The following is a 16859-nucleotide window of genomic DNA, read 5'->3' on the forward strand; positions in this document are numbered from 1 at the left end:
GTGTTGTCAGTTTCTTCTTGGGGAATGTAAGTTTCCTGAGAGCAGGGACCATGTCTCCTTTCCATTAGAGCGGCACTTAGTGGCACACACAGGGAACGGGGTGTCACTGTCAGCGCCCACCCCCCCAACCAAGGTCTGTACTTTCTGTCTCAATACCCCTCAAAACCGCCCTCAGTGTTCTGCCCTATTCCAGACCTCAACTTTTCTCTCCTGAATCTCAACACTAGCCTTCTAACTGGACGCTACCAGTTTCAAACCCTGCCATGGCTGCCTACTGCCCCCAGTATACAGCCCCCTACTCGGCTGGGCCCCTGGCACTCATCCCGTCCAGCTCCAAGCACTCCCCCACCCACCGTGCCTCGTTGAAGGCACACCACGCACATTTGTTACGACTGAAGAACAGCTGCACAGGTACGAGTGGGAGGGAAAAGAGATGTGCAGAGGGTCTGTTGATGCAGGGGGACCGCACAGCGTGAGGCCTGGCTCCGTGGGGAGACTGCTGGCATCATGGCGCCCACTGAGAGGGAGAGGCTAGGCAGCGTGGTGAGAGCTCAGCCGTGGCAGTCAAGGCAGACTGGAATCAAGCCCAGGGCTGCTAGGGAGACACACCTGAGCCTCGGTTTCTCTAATGTTAATAATATAACCACACAGGGTTATTGTGAGGATCAGAGGAAAGCCCTTACCAGCAGTCCTGGCACGCACTAATGGTGGTTATTTCTATTCTTGCTGTCGTTGCAGTGGTGTTAATCAGTCTCTCCCCTGCATCACTCACCACCCCCAGCCCTGCCACCTACACGCACACTGAGGACCTGATATTGCCTCCTGTCCACTTGGAGACACTACAACGAGCTGAGGATACTGGCATGTTGAGGTCTCATTTGTTTTTCCAGAAACATCCCCTGCAGATAGGATATATAGGCTGACTGCTTTTAAAGCGGAGTTATTCTTTTTTTTTGCGGTACGCGGGCCTCTCACTGTTGTGGCCTCTCCCGTTGAGGAGCACAGGCTCCGGACGCACAGGCTCAGCGGCCATGGCTCACGGGCCCAGCCGCTCCGCGGCATGTGGGATCCTCCCGGACCGGGGCACGAACCCGTGTCCCCTGCATCGGCAGGCGGACTCTCAACCACTGCGCCACCAGGGAAGCCCTAAAGCGGAGTTATTCTTAATTAAAAAAAAAAAATTAACAAAAATAACTTGGTGTAAACATGATTCACCTGGTCCATCTCCCCCTGTTCCACCCACTGAATAGCCCAGACTACTGGTTACAAACTCAAGTCCTCACCGGGACCAGTCCTCACGGGGGACTGTCAGCATGCTTCCTCGTTTTTCCCCTTCAAGAGGCCCAGGTAGGCTTCAGTCTGCCTGCGCACGTTTAAATTTGTCTCATCTCACACCCTCCCAAACTCTAACCCTTATACTTTTCTCTGCTCTGGGAATTCTGTACCATCTGTTTAAATGCCACAGTTGAAGCTACCAAAAAGAGCTGGCACCAAAAACCTATTATGTACCAGGCACTGTGCTAGGCACTTTAGAATAGGTCATCTAATCCTTACAGTGATTTTAAAATACTGTCTCCACTTCCCAGATGAAGCAGCTCAGGTTCAAGGCAGGGAATGCCCTTGCCCAGAGGGCCTGCTGTCAGTTAGCTGGCAGAGCTCCAATACCGACCTAGGTCTGTTGGCCCCAAAGTTCATGCTCTTTCCTCTGCCATCCAGTAGACCAGTGACCCCCGTGGATAGTCTTCATCAAGATCCAAAGGCTGTGGTGTCTAAGAGCATTTCTTCCCAATCCCCAGAGCTGCAGGATATTCGGGAGAACAAACACAGCCCATGAGCACAGAATGGCTCCTTGGATCCAAAAATGGTGGTGAAGGGTGGAGGGAGCTTAAGTTGTAGTCACTGATACCTCCCCAGAACATCGGCTTTGAGCTGCTGTTCCTAAGGCATGCCCTGCCACAGATTTAAAGTCTTTGGCGTGGTCACTTCCCTGTTTTCCCAGACCAACCCAACAATAACATGTCTACTCTGAGAAATATACAATTAAGTGATCCTTGGAGACAGGATGAGTAGGTGGCCACAAAGTTGAAAGCAATGGGACAATACAAATCCATTTATGGGAGCATGCTTTCCAGGTTACCCTGCGTGCGCAGATGAAATAGTTACTGCTGATCTGCACTACAATTCTTCCACATGGCTTCATACAACCAATAAAAATTTTACAACACTTGAATGAGGATTTCAGTGCATTTGGGCAGGTAAACACCTGAATATGGCCCTGTTCTCAGTTATCCTACAGATGCTGATTGTCTATGAGGTGTTAGACCCAGCTCTGTGCAACAGACAAGCAGAAGTTCAGAGGTCTTGGAGCTCCCAGAGTCTCCCCCAGCTGGAAGTGCATGCAATGTGTAGCATGTACAAGCACGCTACCTTCAATGTTAAATGTGACTGAAGACAGTGGCTGTCAGCTCTTGATTCCTTCCTCCTCCTCTCCTTGTCTTTTCAAACACCTCCCTTTCTGGGTCATTTTTTATTAACCAACATGTATTGACTACTGTGTGCTGGTCACTTTGCCACAAAGCTCATCACTTAATTTGTCCCTTTTCTCTGGAATCCCTTTCATTCTTCAAGAATTCAGTTGCCAATCTTGGATGCAATGCTTCAACAGGTCACTGCTAGAAAAGCTTAAGACGGTTCAGAGACAGCAAGCTGATACTCTAGCAAGTGACTTAAAAAAAAAAAAAAAAATCAGTTCTCAACTTTGATAAATTGGGTCTCTTCATAAACTGGATTTTCAGCTTTTCTTGAAAATTTACACCTGGCATCACTGGGTCTGCATTCCAGCAACAGACCATCCAGAGCTAGAGCAGGCACCCTCCAGGACTTGGACTAGTGGAACCTACTCTTTTTTTTTGAAACCTTCTCTTATACATGGGAAAGCTGAGATCCAAAAGGGGGGATTGCCACACAGCTAATTAGTAACAGGATGATCAGCCAGTCTCCCTAATTTCCCTTCTCCTTATTATTATTATTATTATTTTGTGTGGTACGCGGGCCTCTCACTGTTGTGGCCTCTCCCGTTGCGGAGCACAGGCTCCGGACGCACAGGCTCAGCGGCCATGGCTCACGGGCCCAGCCGCTCCGCGGCATGTGGGATCCTCCCGGACCGGGGCACGAACCCGTGTCCCCTGCATCGGCAGGCGGACTCTCAACCACTGCGCCACCAGGGAAGCCCCCCTTCTCCTTATTAACTAGAAACCAAACAGGCTGAGGTTGCAAAGCACCACTTAGTCTGATTGTATATCCAAGGAGTTCTACCAAAATCTGAGAATCTCTGTGCATTCGTAGCTGTGAATTTCTTGCAGTAACACCTCACCTACCAAGGAAAAGAGAAACTAGTACTGACTGCTTTGTATTGACTGAAGTTATGGACTGAACACCTATATGTGAGGGCAGGAGACGACTGGAGGGGTGAAGATCCAGGCCGACACCTGAGGCTTTTCCACCCTGCAGCACAGTTTGGGTCCAACATCTGCTCTTCGTAACGATTAGCCCAAATCACCAAGAACAGTTTATTCTGTTTAGCACAGGGATAGGCAGGGATAGAAAGACCTGTGAAAATGGAGAGTCATTATAGGAAAAGACAAGAAACCACTTCAACCTGGTGCTCAGGGAACTAAATAACTTATGGAATATCCTTATAACCAAATACTAGGCAGCCATCAGCAAGAATTACATGTACTGACATAGGATATAATCTCCAGAAGACTAGATGGAAAGGTGCAGTACAGCATGCTACCATTAATGTTACAGGGCATGGGGACAGTATGTATGTTTGTATGTAGACAGGTAGGTAGGCATATACGCATAGACACATACATACACACACCCTTCCATACACAGACTATTATCCGTCAGAGGATAAGCAAAAAACTGGTTAACAAGGATTGGAGGACGGAGGGTCAAGAGTGAAAGGGAGAACCACTTTGTACACTATCTTTTACGGCTTGTAAATTGGTTTTCATAACCGTATGCATACTAGCTATTTCTAAAACATTTTTTTTTACAAGAAAAATGAGTGGGGGCAAAACTGTATAGAATTACTCTAATTTCATCTCAAAAGTCTACATTACCAATTCGGCTATGGGCTGGCGGAATCTAGTTATCAGGAAAACTCTGCTGCTGTGCAGGCCTCCTGAGCAGAATCCTGCAGATACTGTATTTCCTTCTGCTCTAGTCCTCAACCAGTGATGTGTCAACCTGCCAAAAGGAAAGACAACAATTTCATGTCGGATGTGTAAGGGGGAGAGGGCTGCAGCTGCACTTCTCACACTGCCCCCCCACCCCCCCACCCCCCAACCCCTTCCAGAATCAGAGGATCTACTCCCACCCAGAGCCATTTGGCACGTTTAAGGGACCATTTTCATAGTAACTTGCGAGGCAATTAAGCACTTGTGGAAAGCAGATTTGCTGGGGAGGAGTTCTGAACCAGCCCCAGGGCATGGACTGGCATTATCTCATACCAGTTCTCCCAACACCAAAAAAAGCACTTTGTCTTCAACCTCGCTGTACAGAGCAGACGATTTTTTCAATCTACAAACTTTAATTGTATGTCACTGAATTACTGACAGCACGTTAACAGCTTTTTTTGAAAAATTTCTTAACAGAACATCAGAGTATTGCAACACTTTATTAAGAGTATTGGCTTTGAATTAGTAGCTGAAGTAACAATTGCATGAAGCCAGATCAGGTGTACTGCATAATACTCATACTTGATTTATTGACATTACTTAGCAATTTATTGGACAAAGGTCAAACTTTTTGTTTTTTATTAAGCACATTCCACAGTACAAAGCTGTCGTGAATAATATCTGTACAATTTAACAGTTTCAATAGCTGTTCGGACACAAATTTATTTCAAACAGTTATTGGCAAACATAATTAATTACAAGTTAGAATTAGACTATCCCAGTGCTTTAAAACATTAATATAGCAGTAATTTACAGTTTCTCAATTATGGTTAGCAAAATAAAGTCCAGAGTACAGCTGGGAATTACTACTATAATCCCAGAACGTCAGAATTCCTCGGGTGCCAAAGTCCCCTGCTATAATTTAGTAGGCACAATTCAAAGGTTGTGTGCATATTCAAAGGCCATGATCTCCCAAGGAACCAGAATTTCTATATTAAACATGCAGAGACAACCACAGAAAGTCCATTCGTTCAGAAGAATTGCCTCCTCCCCTGCCCCTCCCTGCCCTGCCCCCTGGGCTCTCCTAACGAATCTGATATTAAAGCTGTAAGGTAAGAGTGGTCAAAGTTAAGTCACTTTCACAACCGCTGTCAGGGTTACAACATCCACCCGCTGAACGGAGATTTCTTTTTTTTTAACACTTTGAGACTCAACTTTTCAAACCCAGAAATTAATTTACTAACATGTAGGAGGGAAGGATGTATTTTTTAAAAAGGACAAAGGAAAACAAAAAAGCAAACCAACCCAATAAACAACCACAGACACACACATTGATTCCCACACCATTCTCAATGTAAAGGACAACACAGAGCCCAGGCACCTTCCCCTCAGTGGGAGAGTGTGCTTCCACGGGAAGAGGTTTAGTTACAGGAAGTTCTCATTGGTCCTTTAAAATGTTAGCAACATTCCTTGATCTTTGGAAACAATGGCAAGGGGCAAATCAAAACCTAATATTGAACAAGGGAAAAGGAGTGCCAACCAGATGCCAAAGTCCTTTCCATGCACGTCAGCATGATGGTGCCATTCACACATTCGGGCTGCGGAGCGCTCGGGAGCCAGGAGAGCTTGCCGGGGCCACGGCAGCAGGCGACACCAGAGATGACAGGGAAGGGATCATGAGCCTGAGGCTTCACACCACCTGGGAGGACCCTTCCACTCAAGATGGGCCCTTGAACCAGCCTGACGCGGGTCCCGGGCTCCAACACACAAGTGGGCCCTGCTACCACCTGACAAGGGCAGGACGCACGAATGCCAGAGCCGGGAGAGCCAGTCAGCGGGGGCCTTCTCGCTCTTCCCTTCCCAGGGTTACTAACACACAGAGTGTGACCCGTGACGGTGGAGTCAAATGAATGCTATGGGACGTGACCACGAGTACTTAAGGAGTACTGATGAGGAAAAGAACAACAAAAGTATTTAAGGTACCTCTCTACTGTATATACTGCACAACAAATAAAACATTTTGTGTTAAACTTTAGAAATTACATCTTAAAACAAGATTCCCATTAAAACACACACACACACCACACGCACAATGACAATGACAAAATAAGAACACCGTATGAATACTGCAGGAAGGGTTCTAGGTAATCCACATCAACCCTGGTAGCAGGTTCTTGAGTCCAGCCCACGGCTAAGGGCGAACACACTCTGCATTAGTGTCTCAGGCACGGGGGCCCTGACTCGAGCAACCTTGAGGTTAAACTGTTATGTACATTATATCTACATGCGGATACAGTATTTTAAATTAGGAGGCAAGCACACATGTAAAGGTGTTACTCTACCAAATATCAGGAGATGGTTGCGGGTACAGAGAACAGTTAATAAAAGAAAAGAGCTATATTACCTGTTGGGAGATAATATAACCTGGCTTACAGTTCTTTAAATTAAAAGAAATTGGTACAGAAAGGAAGTATAATCCAAAAAATATTACTAAAACAACCCAGAGAAATGTTTCCATTGTCCAACATGTTCCTAATACAAGTCACAATTCATAATGACTTGGACGGTCAAAAGGAGAATGCTAACTTCTGAAAAGGAAAGCCCTGGACATTCTGGGTAGGTGTTTGGCACCCAAAATTTCACCGAAGAATGCTGTTTCTTAGTATCAGACCAAAGTGCAAAGCAATATAAATTAGAGGCCAAGTCTTCTCTTGACGGTCGATTTACTTCTGTAAAACAGACTGTACGTTCCTTTTATATGAACAATTTACATTTGAAGCGATAGATTTCTTTTCACTGATGGGGGGAGGAAACGGGCTTCTGTACTACTGAAAGTCGGTGAAGCTAAGGTATCCTTCTCAAAGTAGAGGCCGGAATCGGAGGTGAGAAATGTCGGTACTTGAAGAGTTAGGCTGCTTTGCATCTACCCAGCGTCTAGAACCAATTCCAGCTTCATAACTCAGCTGTGAAGAACTCCCTTAGGCATTTGGTAGCCATGTAGCCAGTAGTTCAAGACTAGGAAACCCTGAAAAAACAAAAACAAAAACAAAAACAAAGGGAGTATGGATGGATATTCTGGTTAGACGTGGAGATATACACCACAGCCCATCCACATCCACACAGACATGTATGTACTTGCGCACACATAACACTGATTTTTAAATAATCAGCATCAAAATAGAAGTTGCAAGTTGTTTTGCGCATACTACATACCAGGTATCAGGTTTACTTAAACCTCTCAAGAACTTTATAAGGTAGAAACTATTATACGTACTTTACAAATAAGAGAACTGAGGCTCAGAAACATTATTTGGTTTAAAGCATTAGCCATTATATCCTGGGATAAACCATAATGGAAAAGAGTATAAAAAAGAATGTATTTATGTGTGTATTACTGAGTCAGTTTGCTGTACAGCAGAAATTAACACAACATTGTAAATCAACTATGCTTCCAGAAAAAAAAAAAAAAAAAGCAAGCATTAGCCGTTAAGTGACAGAGAGGGGATTCTAAGAGATGACTGACCCTATAACCTATCATCTTTCATGCTGCTAAAAGTTATGCATGTAACAAAATATGCTTAATGTTAGATTTTATATTTAGCATAATCTTAAATTTACGCCATCCAGAGGCCACCAGGACCTCTCTCATGACCAAGAGTCTTCATCTATCACTGTGAAACAAAAATATGTAAAAGCTAGTAAACAGAGTACTCCTTCTAAACAGAATGCCAACAGTCAGAAATTACTTCTTTTTGAAATAAATCATTTATAAAAGGACAACACAATGTAGAGGGGAAGACAACTGAATGTTCTATATTTTTTTGACCATGACCTTGAGTCAGGAACACATTTTAAGCACAATCTCTACATTCATCCGTGTATGTAAATACACACACATACCCCTACGCAGAACATTCAGGAAACAACACTAATCATTACTGTGGACAATGCAGGCTGACATTTTATGTCCTAAATTTCACCCAAAGTCAAAATCCATTAAAATGACTTCACAACCACTAATAAGTTACAACCCTTTCCAAACGCTGCACTAAACCATTGGCCTGGAAGATCTAAGTCACCTTTAGGTCTAAAATTCTATGGCCAAAAAGAGAGGGAGAAAAAGAAAGGGTCAGGGTGGGGGTGGTTGTTTGGTTTTGTTTTGCTTTTAAAGCTTGTATATATATATATATTTAAAAGCAATTTTCCTAAAAGGTTGTTAATTTCCACAAAATCCTAATTTCACAAGAATCCTAATAAGCTTCCAAACGAACGCAAGACAGACTCACAATTTCATCTGCCACTGTTTTCCCATGAAGGATATGTAAGAGTATTTGAATTATTTTAAAAATATTAACACCCAGAGATAAGAAGTCAGCACTCTGAAACGCTGCTGGTGGGAACGTCAACTGATGTAACTCTTCTGGAGGGTAACACAACTCCTAAGTATCAAACCTCTTTACACATCATAGCTTTCAACCTAGACACTGCAGACATTTCTAGAATTCTATCCAAAGGTAATAAAAGGTTGGGCAAAGATTAAGCTGAAAGAATCATGGCAATGTGTTTTATAATAATTAAAAGCTGGGGGGGGATATAAATATATAACAGGTGCATATCCAAACAATCAAACATGATTTTGCCATTAGGAACAATCATTTAGACAAATAGTGACATTACTGACAGGCAACAATTTCACAATAAAGAAAAAAAAAAGCACAGTTATCAACCATAATTTTTAAAAGCCTGAAAGGCTACACACAAAGGAGTTAATAATGGTGAACCAAGAAGAGGAGTTATCTACTTTTTACTAATTTCCTAATAGTGCTCTTATATTGTCTCATAATAAAAAAGAGAGCTACTGTATACATAGCTCTTGGGAGTTAGTAATTTTTTTAAAAAAAATGACTCAGCAAAAAAATCTATTGCTAAATTTCTCGACATAGAAATACTCCTACCTTATATTTTAGGGGTAAATATTTTACTGCAAGGTTAAATCATCATTAGGGTAGTGTTTCTTATTATGCATAAATTTTACAGCATCACATGGTAATAATTTTTTTCATGTTACAATAAATGAAAAGAATTTGGAAAAGAGCAATAAAATCTATAAAGTTGACTGCCAAGGTTGTCAAAAGTAATTCACTTTGAAGAGACAAACACATTTGAGGTTTCATTGCTTGTGCTGCTTAAAAAGCAGATAAGATTTTTCCACTGATTTATAATTGTGGATCATAACAAGGCAGTTATTCTTAGTTTCCCAAAAAGGGGGCGAGAGGAGGGCCTGGAAGAAGTAACACTACAGTTTCCTTTCCACCACAGCCAATGAGAGAAACGGCATTGGTGATCATTTCATCTCTCAATCAAAGGAATCTAATTTCACGGCATTTTAAAGTAGTATATAAAAGTTGTCCAATTTGTGAAAGTTTACTATGTTCTATAATTCATCTATCAAATTCGCCAGAGGGGGAGAAAACATACTACAGATGTCTTGGATTTTATCATGTGCTTCTTTAACAGTGGAAAGACACAAACACATATCCAAACTACAATACTTAAGTTGTTGTATGATATACCTACTCCCCTGACCCTATCCATTCCAGAAGCTCAGCCACAATTGTAGTTGTCTGTGTTCTATTTTATCTATTTATCTATGTGGGAAAATAAAAGCAGAAGCATTGGGATATAGTCAAAGCAATGCAGAGAGAATGTATAGCTCAGAAAATAAAAAATTAAGAACAGAATAAACTTAACAAAAGGTGTACAAGACTTCTACACTAAAAACTGCAAAACACTGCTGAAGAGAAACTGAAGAAGACCTAAGTAGTAAAGAGATATACTGGGTTTATGGATCAGAAGACTCAGCATTTGTTAAAGATGGAAATTCTCCCCAAGGTGACCTTTAGAGTCAATGCAGTCCTGATCATAATCCCATAATCTGCATAGAATTTGACGATTTCATTCAAAAATGAGTATGAAAACCAACAGGACCTAGAAGAGTCAAAACAATTTTTTTAAAACTGACTTATTACACAGCGTAGTATTGGCAAAAGGATAGCCATAGATCACAGAACAGAATAGAGGCCAGAAAAAGTATAACAAACAAGTGGTCAACTGAGTTTTTGACAGAGTGCTATAACAATTTGATGGGAAGAGGACAGTCTTTTAACCCAAAAGAGCTGGAACTAGAAGGCTGTATAAAAAACACCATACACAAAATTAATTCTAAACGGATCAAAGACCTAAATGTAAAACCTAAGCGTATAAAACTCTTACAACGATACTGGTCCAAACACGGTAGTCACTAGCTACACGTAGCTATTTATTTTTTTATATTTTATTTTTAAAAATTTTTGGCTGCGTTGGGTCTCCATTGCTGCACGCGGGCTCCCTCCAGCTGCAGTGAGCGGGGGCCCCTCACTACGGTGGCCTCTCCCACTGCGGAGCACAGGCTCCAGGTGCACAGGGTTCAGTAGTTGTGGTACGCAGGCCCAGCAGCCGCAGCTCGCGGGCTCCAGAGCGCAAGCCCAGCAGCCGTGGCGCACAGGCCCAGCTGCTCCATGGCACGTGGGATCTTCCCGGACCGGGGCTCGAACCCGCGTCCCCTGCTCTGGCAGGCAGACTCCCAACCACTGCACTACCAGGGAAGCCCGCTACATGTAGCTATTTAAGTTTAAATGAAGTACAATTAAATACAATTAAAAATCCAATTCAATTCAATTCAAATATAATTATAACTTCAGTTCCTAAATCAAACTGGACACATTTCATGAGCTTAATAGCCACATACGGCTCGTGACTATCAAAGTGGACAGTGCAGGGACTTCCCTGGTGGCGCAGTGGTTAAGAATATACCCGGCAATGCAGGGGACACGGGTTTGATCCCTGGTCCGGGAAGATCCCACATGCCGCAGAGCAACTAAGCCCATGTGCTACAACTACTGAAGCCCGTGTGCCTAGAGCCTGTTCTCCGCAACAAGAGAAGCCACCACAGTGAGAAGCCCGCGCACCGCAGTGAAGAGCAACCCCGGCTCACTGCGACTAGAGAAAGCTCACGCACAGCAACGAAGACCCAACACAGCCAAAAATAAATTAATTAAATAAATAAATTTTTTAAAAGAACATCACAAAGTGGACAGTGCAGCTGTAGAAAATGTAAACTAATCTAGTGAAAGGAAGCAGGTCAGTGTTTGCTAAGGCTGTGATGGGATCAGGCTCTGACTACAAAGAGGACACAAGGGAACTTCTGGGGGGTGATAAAAATATTCTTACCTGGAGTGTGGAGGAAATTGCAGGGGTGTATATATTCGTAAAAACTTGTCACAAAACAGTATAATTTAAATGGGTACAATCTGTTTTACAAAAATCATACCTCAATAAAATTGATTCAAAAACAGCAATGGGGCTTAGCGAAGGTGAAGGGGGCAGGGCAGAGGGAGATGTGTACATCTAGGTACCTGTCTATATGTAAGGAATATATCTGGTACTTGACTATGCCACTTTAGACAACTTATTCCAATTTCTTACTGAGCTATTATCTTTATGTTTGTGGAAGGTGTATGAATACACTGCAGTTTCGCACATATTTATTTATGGGCAAATTCTTGTTGGCCCAGGAGAAAGAGCATAGAGATGTCATGTTGGCCCCGGGTGTCACTTGACCAACAAATGTCAACAAGCACTCATAATACACTGTGTGCTCTATTAGATACTGGGGCTCCAAAATAAAAGGAGCTCCACGCTTTGTAAGAGAGACAGGCGTGCAAATTATTTCAATACCAAATAATAAGTCAGATGAAGTAAAGGAGTGGGGGTGTGGTGGTATCCACAAAACCCTAACAACACAAGCAAGGGGAGGGAGGTGGCAGAGGTCTGTACTACTGAAGTGTAATTAGGGAAATTAAACAGAATTCAGTCTGGTTGGAGCCCTGGATTTTTGGGAGGGAAGAATGCAAGGCTGGGGCGGGGGAGGGTAGAGAGGACAGAAGGTAAGAGCTAGATATTGAAATTTCTGTTAGCTAATCTTAGCTAAGCCTTGCTCCTGAAAACAAAAGGAAGCTAGTGAAGAGGAGAGGCAGGGCTAAGATGACCATAGTTGGTAACAGGATGAAGGGTGGGCTGAAGAGGGAGAAGAAGAGACCAGGAAGGAGGAAATCAGTTTTCATTTGGGTCCCTTCCTCCTTCCTTACGTATTTCTTTGGTTTGGGGCGAAGGGAGGTTGAGACGGGGAAGAGCAATCACTCAAAAAATCCTTGCCGGGCTTCCCTGGTGGCGCAGTGGTTACGAATCCACCTGCCAATGCAGGGGACGCGGGTTTGAGCCCTGGTCCGGGAGGATCCCACAGGCCGCGGAGCAACTAAGCCCGTGCGCCACAACTGCTGAGCCTGCACTCTAGATAAGCCACAACTACTGAAGCCCACGCGCCTAGAGCCTGTGCTCCGTAACAAGAGAAGCCACCGCAATGAGAAGCCCGCGCACCGCAACGAAGATCAAAGGCAGCGCCACCCCACCCCCCAAAAAAGAGATCCTTGCCTTCTTCCTCTGTAATTTCCTATAATTCAATAAACGTAAAAATTCTGCCATGTGAATTTCTCAACTGACTTGTGAAGAATCTATCCAGAGAGAAAGCAGCAAGGGAGATGGCCACTGTCACAAGAGCCAGTATGAACACAGTTGAGACCAGGAACGGCAACTATGTATGTGGCTTACAGGTCACTACTGTGGCTCAGATCCTATAGCCAGGGAGGCACAGCCAAGCCATCGAGGCACTTAGGCCTTCTGGGTCCACGTGGGGTCCCATCATCCTTCCAAAGGCAGTACACCAGCCAGTCACTACGGATCAAACTGAGTTGGCATGAAGAAACAATGCATTTGCCATTCCTGATGCAGATCCTTGGTTTATCACTAATAGGTGGAACAGGGGCAAGACCAGAGGTCCGCATGCTTCTTCTTAATGGGCCAGATTGTACGTATTTTAGGCCACACAGTCTCTTTTGCAACTACTCAGCTCTGCCACTGAAGCACGAAACCAGCCACAGACAATACATAAACAGATGAGCTGTGGCTGTGTTCCAATAAAACTATTTATGGGCACTGGAATTTGAATTTTATATAATTTTCACATGTTCTAAAATAATATTCTTCTTTTAACTGGTTCAAAGTATTTAAAAGTGTAAAAAACTATTCTTAGATTGCTATGGTAAGGATAAAAAAAAATAAGGCAGTGGGTCAAATTTGGCCTCCAGCTGTAGCCTGCCGACCCTGAATAAGATAAACTTCCTGGAGCAGAAATAAGGAGTATCTGAAAAGATGTCAACTTAGTGATCTAGAAAGCAGTGATTCCCTATCTTTTCACCCAAAAAATTTCACGATTCTACACACGGACTTTCTTTACATTTTTAATATTCAATGAACAGGAAAATATACAATGACAAAAAGCTACTAAGCATTAAGTAATGTTTTTACATAAATATGAATTTTATTAACACAGTCTTTACATACATATATACATGACAGTACAAATATGCACAAACATTATTTATTCAGTCTACGAAGTTTAATGTGCACAGAATTCACAGGCCCCCTCGCAAAATTCTCAAGAGTTGGGAACACTGCTCCAGATGAACATGGTCATCAGTCCCAAGGACACTGCCGAGTAAGGCTTCTCATCCTCTACCTGGACACCCTTAGTAATCAAAACATGCCATCATCAATGTTATTATGGCCCTAAGTCTTCCTGTTACCGGAGCAAAGGACTTGGCTTCCAGGGTACCTGTTGTGTCTAATGGATGAAGAACGAGTTTTAGGGGCTCTCTCAACAAACACCCTTCTTTGATTCCTACCCTAGGGAATGGTGGCGGTGGGTGGATTGTAATGGGGGGGGGGGGAGGGGAGGTAGTTTTAAGTGTTTGCCTGATGGTGACTTTTAAAAAAATAAAAGATAGAACTGAAAGACAGGAAAGAAAGAGAAAAAGGAGATCCTTGCACCGCAAAACAGAATTTGGAGGACTTTACTGGTACTAAATTGGTATGACCTGGGAAAAGTTTTAAAAAACAGGAACCATGGTGTCTACCAATATGAAAACCCACAATAAGCAGGATTCCGATTTACATCTTATTTTGATGTGACCATAAAGATCTAGCCTTATGCTAGAACTCTGCAAAGGTGATGCATCTAATGTTCCTATTACTGAGAAAGGAACTCAAACCATAAAAATGTCCCCAAAGGGAAGGTGAATTCAATCAGCAAAATTAAAAGTGGGGGAAGTACTCACCTGAAACAGGTAAAGTGCAGACTGTTATCTGGAGATGTAAGTGTATGTTCTGGAGGGAGAACGGGTCTCATTCTGGGCACTGGGAGGCACATTTAAGAAATCCCAAATCAAAATTGTGTCATCATGGGAGCTGCTGATGATCTGAAATTCATCAAACTGTAGCCGAAACACACGTCCAGAATGTTCCTGTGAAACACAACAGCTTTATGCATAAAACGAATTCTTTACAATCCCTCCTATCTCACTACCAGGGAGTTGGCACAGGCTGAAAATACAGCTCCTTATCCAGGCTTCCTAAATAACTTTCCAGAGCTTTACTGAGCTTTGTCCTTCACCCTGGGAATACAGATTCTGCCTTCCCTTCTAGGCTTTTTCTTTAATTTAACTTTGTGTCCTAGATCCTGGCCCATTAATATGTCAAAGAAGAAAAACTATGTGATCATCTTACAAAGGGTCTTAAGAAGGTAAGCAACAATATTTAATACCCATTCTTGATACACTGTAAAAACTAGGACCAGAAGAATAGTGTTTTTAACACCACCAAGCATATCTATCTCAACCCACAGCTAACATCAAAATTAATGGTGAAATACCAGAAGTCTTCCTATTAAAATCAAGAAGAAAACAAGAATGGCCCTGACTCAAGTTCTGCATGTTCTTCTAGTCAATGAAAGGAGAGAAAAAATAGAAGGTAAAACTACTGAAAATAAGAAAACTCTATCAATATTTTCAAACAACTGTCTCCTCAAAAACACAAAAGTAAACAGACTTAGAAATAATGAGCTTGGTAAAGTTGGTAAAACAAGATTAATATATAAAAATAAAGTATTCCTATATGCCAAGCAATAATCCGTAGAATACAGATTGAGGGGAAAGTCCACCATAATAGTACAAAAATGTGCCGAGTTATAAAACACAACACAACCACAGATACCCATATTAGGAAATCTCCCAAACTTGCAGACAGGAAATACTTTATGTTCTAGGAGGAAACCAGTCCACCTACAAATGAGGAAGCCTGCTTTCATATTTTAAGTTGTGTTAATACTCTTTATAAAAGAGCTCACAGAAATATGAATGTCAAATATTCTCTGATTTTGACTAATAAACAAAATTAACAGAACAGCGCATTTCTCAGAAGGCATGCTGTGAGGTATAGAAGCTTTCCAGTGATAGGCTCAGGGAGCTCTATCTGCAGGTGGCCCACCGCCAGCACAGGGAAGCACTTCCCTTTCAACAGACCACATACCACCAATGTGCGCAGACACAACGTGCTAGCTGGGGCTCGGGGGTCGAGAGCAGCCTGCAAGTCCCAAACTTTGATTTTCCTAGAAAGGAAAATGAAATCACAATTAGTGGAAAAGTCAACATTTTATATATTGTCAAGCATTCCCTCGACAGAAAGGAGTGCATTCGAACTGCCTATTTTAAAAGCTAATGGGGAACCTGCTGATGTTTTGACAAGGTATTTAAACCAATTACACTTGATTTGGAAAAAATAAGGACCTACACATTCTCAGAACTGCTGAAATTGTGAAGAAATATTGCTTGAAGGGAGACAAGAAAACAGCTTCACGTTATCTAAATGCAATTCCTGACTTGATAATCTATGTCACCAAATTCATTAATCAGGAAACTCTCTAGGGCTGAGTAGGTGCTGCTGACAGAAGCTAGGGCTCTCTGTGAAATTCCAAGGATACCTTTCTCCAAACTAAGCAAATGCTGAAAGTTAATAATAGGAGTATGAACAGACCAACTAACCCGTCTGTGAAGTATATATAAGGTCATCTTGAAAGGTTTACGGTTGCCATTTGCTCATTTTAAAAGTCATGAGGATTTTTAAAGAGGATGTGTTCAATTCACCAAAAGGGGAAAAGAAATTTATCATTGAACTCACCAAAAAAAAAAAAAAAAAAGCCTGGATTAATTTAGTGCTGGGACAAGGAACTAGCTACTCCCTGAGTTTACAATAATGGTTAAAAGCATAAGCTTATTAATTCATCCTTCTGGGTCTCAGTGTCCCCACTTGATCAAGTGGTATAGTAATACCTGCCATCCACCATTACATAAGAAATACCTAGCATGGGTCCTAGCACATACACAGCTGCTTAATATGCAGTACTTATTTTTCCTCTTCATAGAGTTATGGCCGTGCATTTGAAAATTTGAAACACGTACCCATCATAGGCCCCACTGACAATCCTCTTGTTATCAAACCGGATGCATCGGACCAATTCTTCATGTCCCTCTAGGACTCTTAAACAGGCGCCACATTCAATATCCCACAGTCTTGAATGAAAAACAGATTTCTGTGAATCAACTTCCTACACACGATTCAAACTATCCATACGTGATCTTCTCTACCCTGGGAATCTTTATTTCTATCTCACTCCCAGTTCAC

General features: G+C 42.5%; 1 protein-coding gene across 7 annotated transcripts in view; it reads right to left on the reverse strand.

Moving 5' to 3' along the window:
• Positions 1–3859: 3859 nt before the first annotated feature.
• Positions 3860–16859, reverse strand: part of FBXW11 (F-box and WD repeat domain containing 11) — a 133436-nt gene continuing 120436 nt past the window's right edge. For 5 of the 7 annotated variants that reach the window (XM_029215871.1, XM_029215866.1, XM_029215872.1 and 2 more), the window contains 4 exons: positions 16637–16747; positions 15708–15786; positions 14459–14644; positions 4515–7212 (listed from right to left, as the gene is read on the reverse strand). In XM_029215871.1, coding sequence (XP_029071704.1) covers positions 14483–14644; positions 15708–15786; positions 16637–16747 — 352 coding nt within the window. In that variant the 3' untranslated portion in view covers positions 4515–7212; positions 14459–14482. Of the gene's footprint in view, positions 4258–4514; positions 7213–13580; positions 13966–14458; positions 14645–15707; positions 15787–16636; positions 16748–16859 lie in introns of those variants that run through there. The other 2 variants (XM_029215868.1, XM_029215867.1) reach the window with 2 other exon arrangements.

This window comes from Monodon monoceros, unplaced genomic scaffold (genome assembly GCF_005190385.1).
Source record: "Monodon monoceros isolate NGI ecotype Baffin Bay Population unplaced genomic scaffold, NGI_Narwhal_1 Super_Scaffold_12, whole genome shotgun sequence".
Taxonomy (NCBI): Eukaryota; Metazoa; Chordata; class Mammalia; order Artiodactyla; family Monodontidae; genus Monodon; species Monodon monoceros.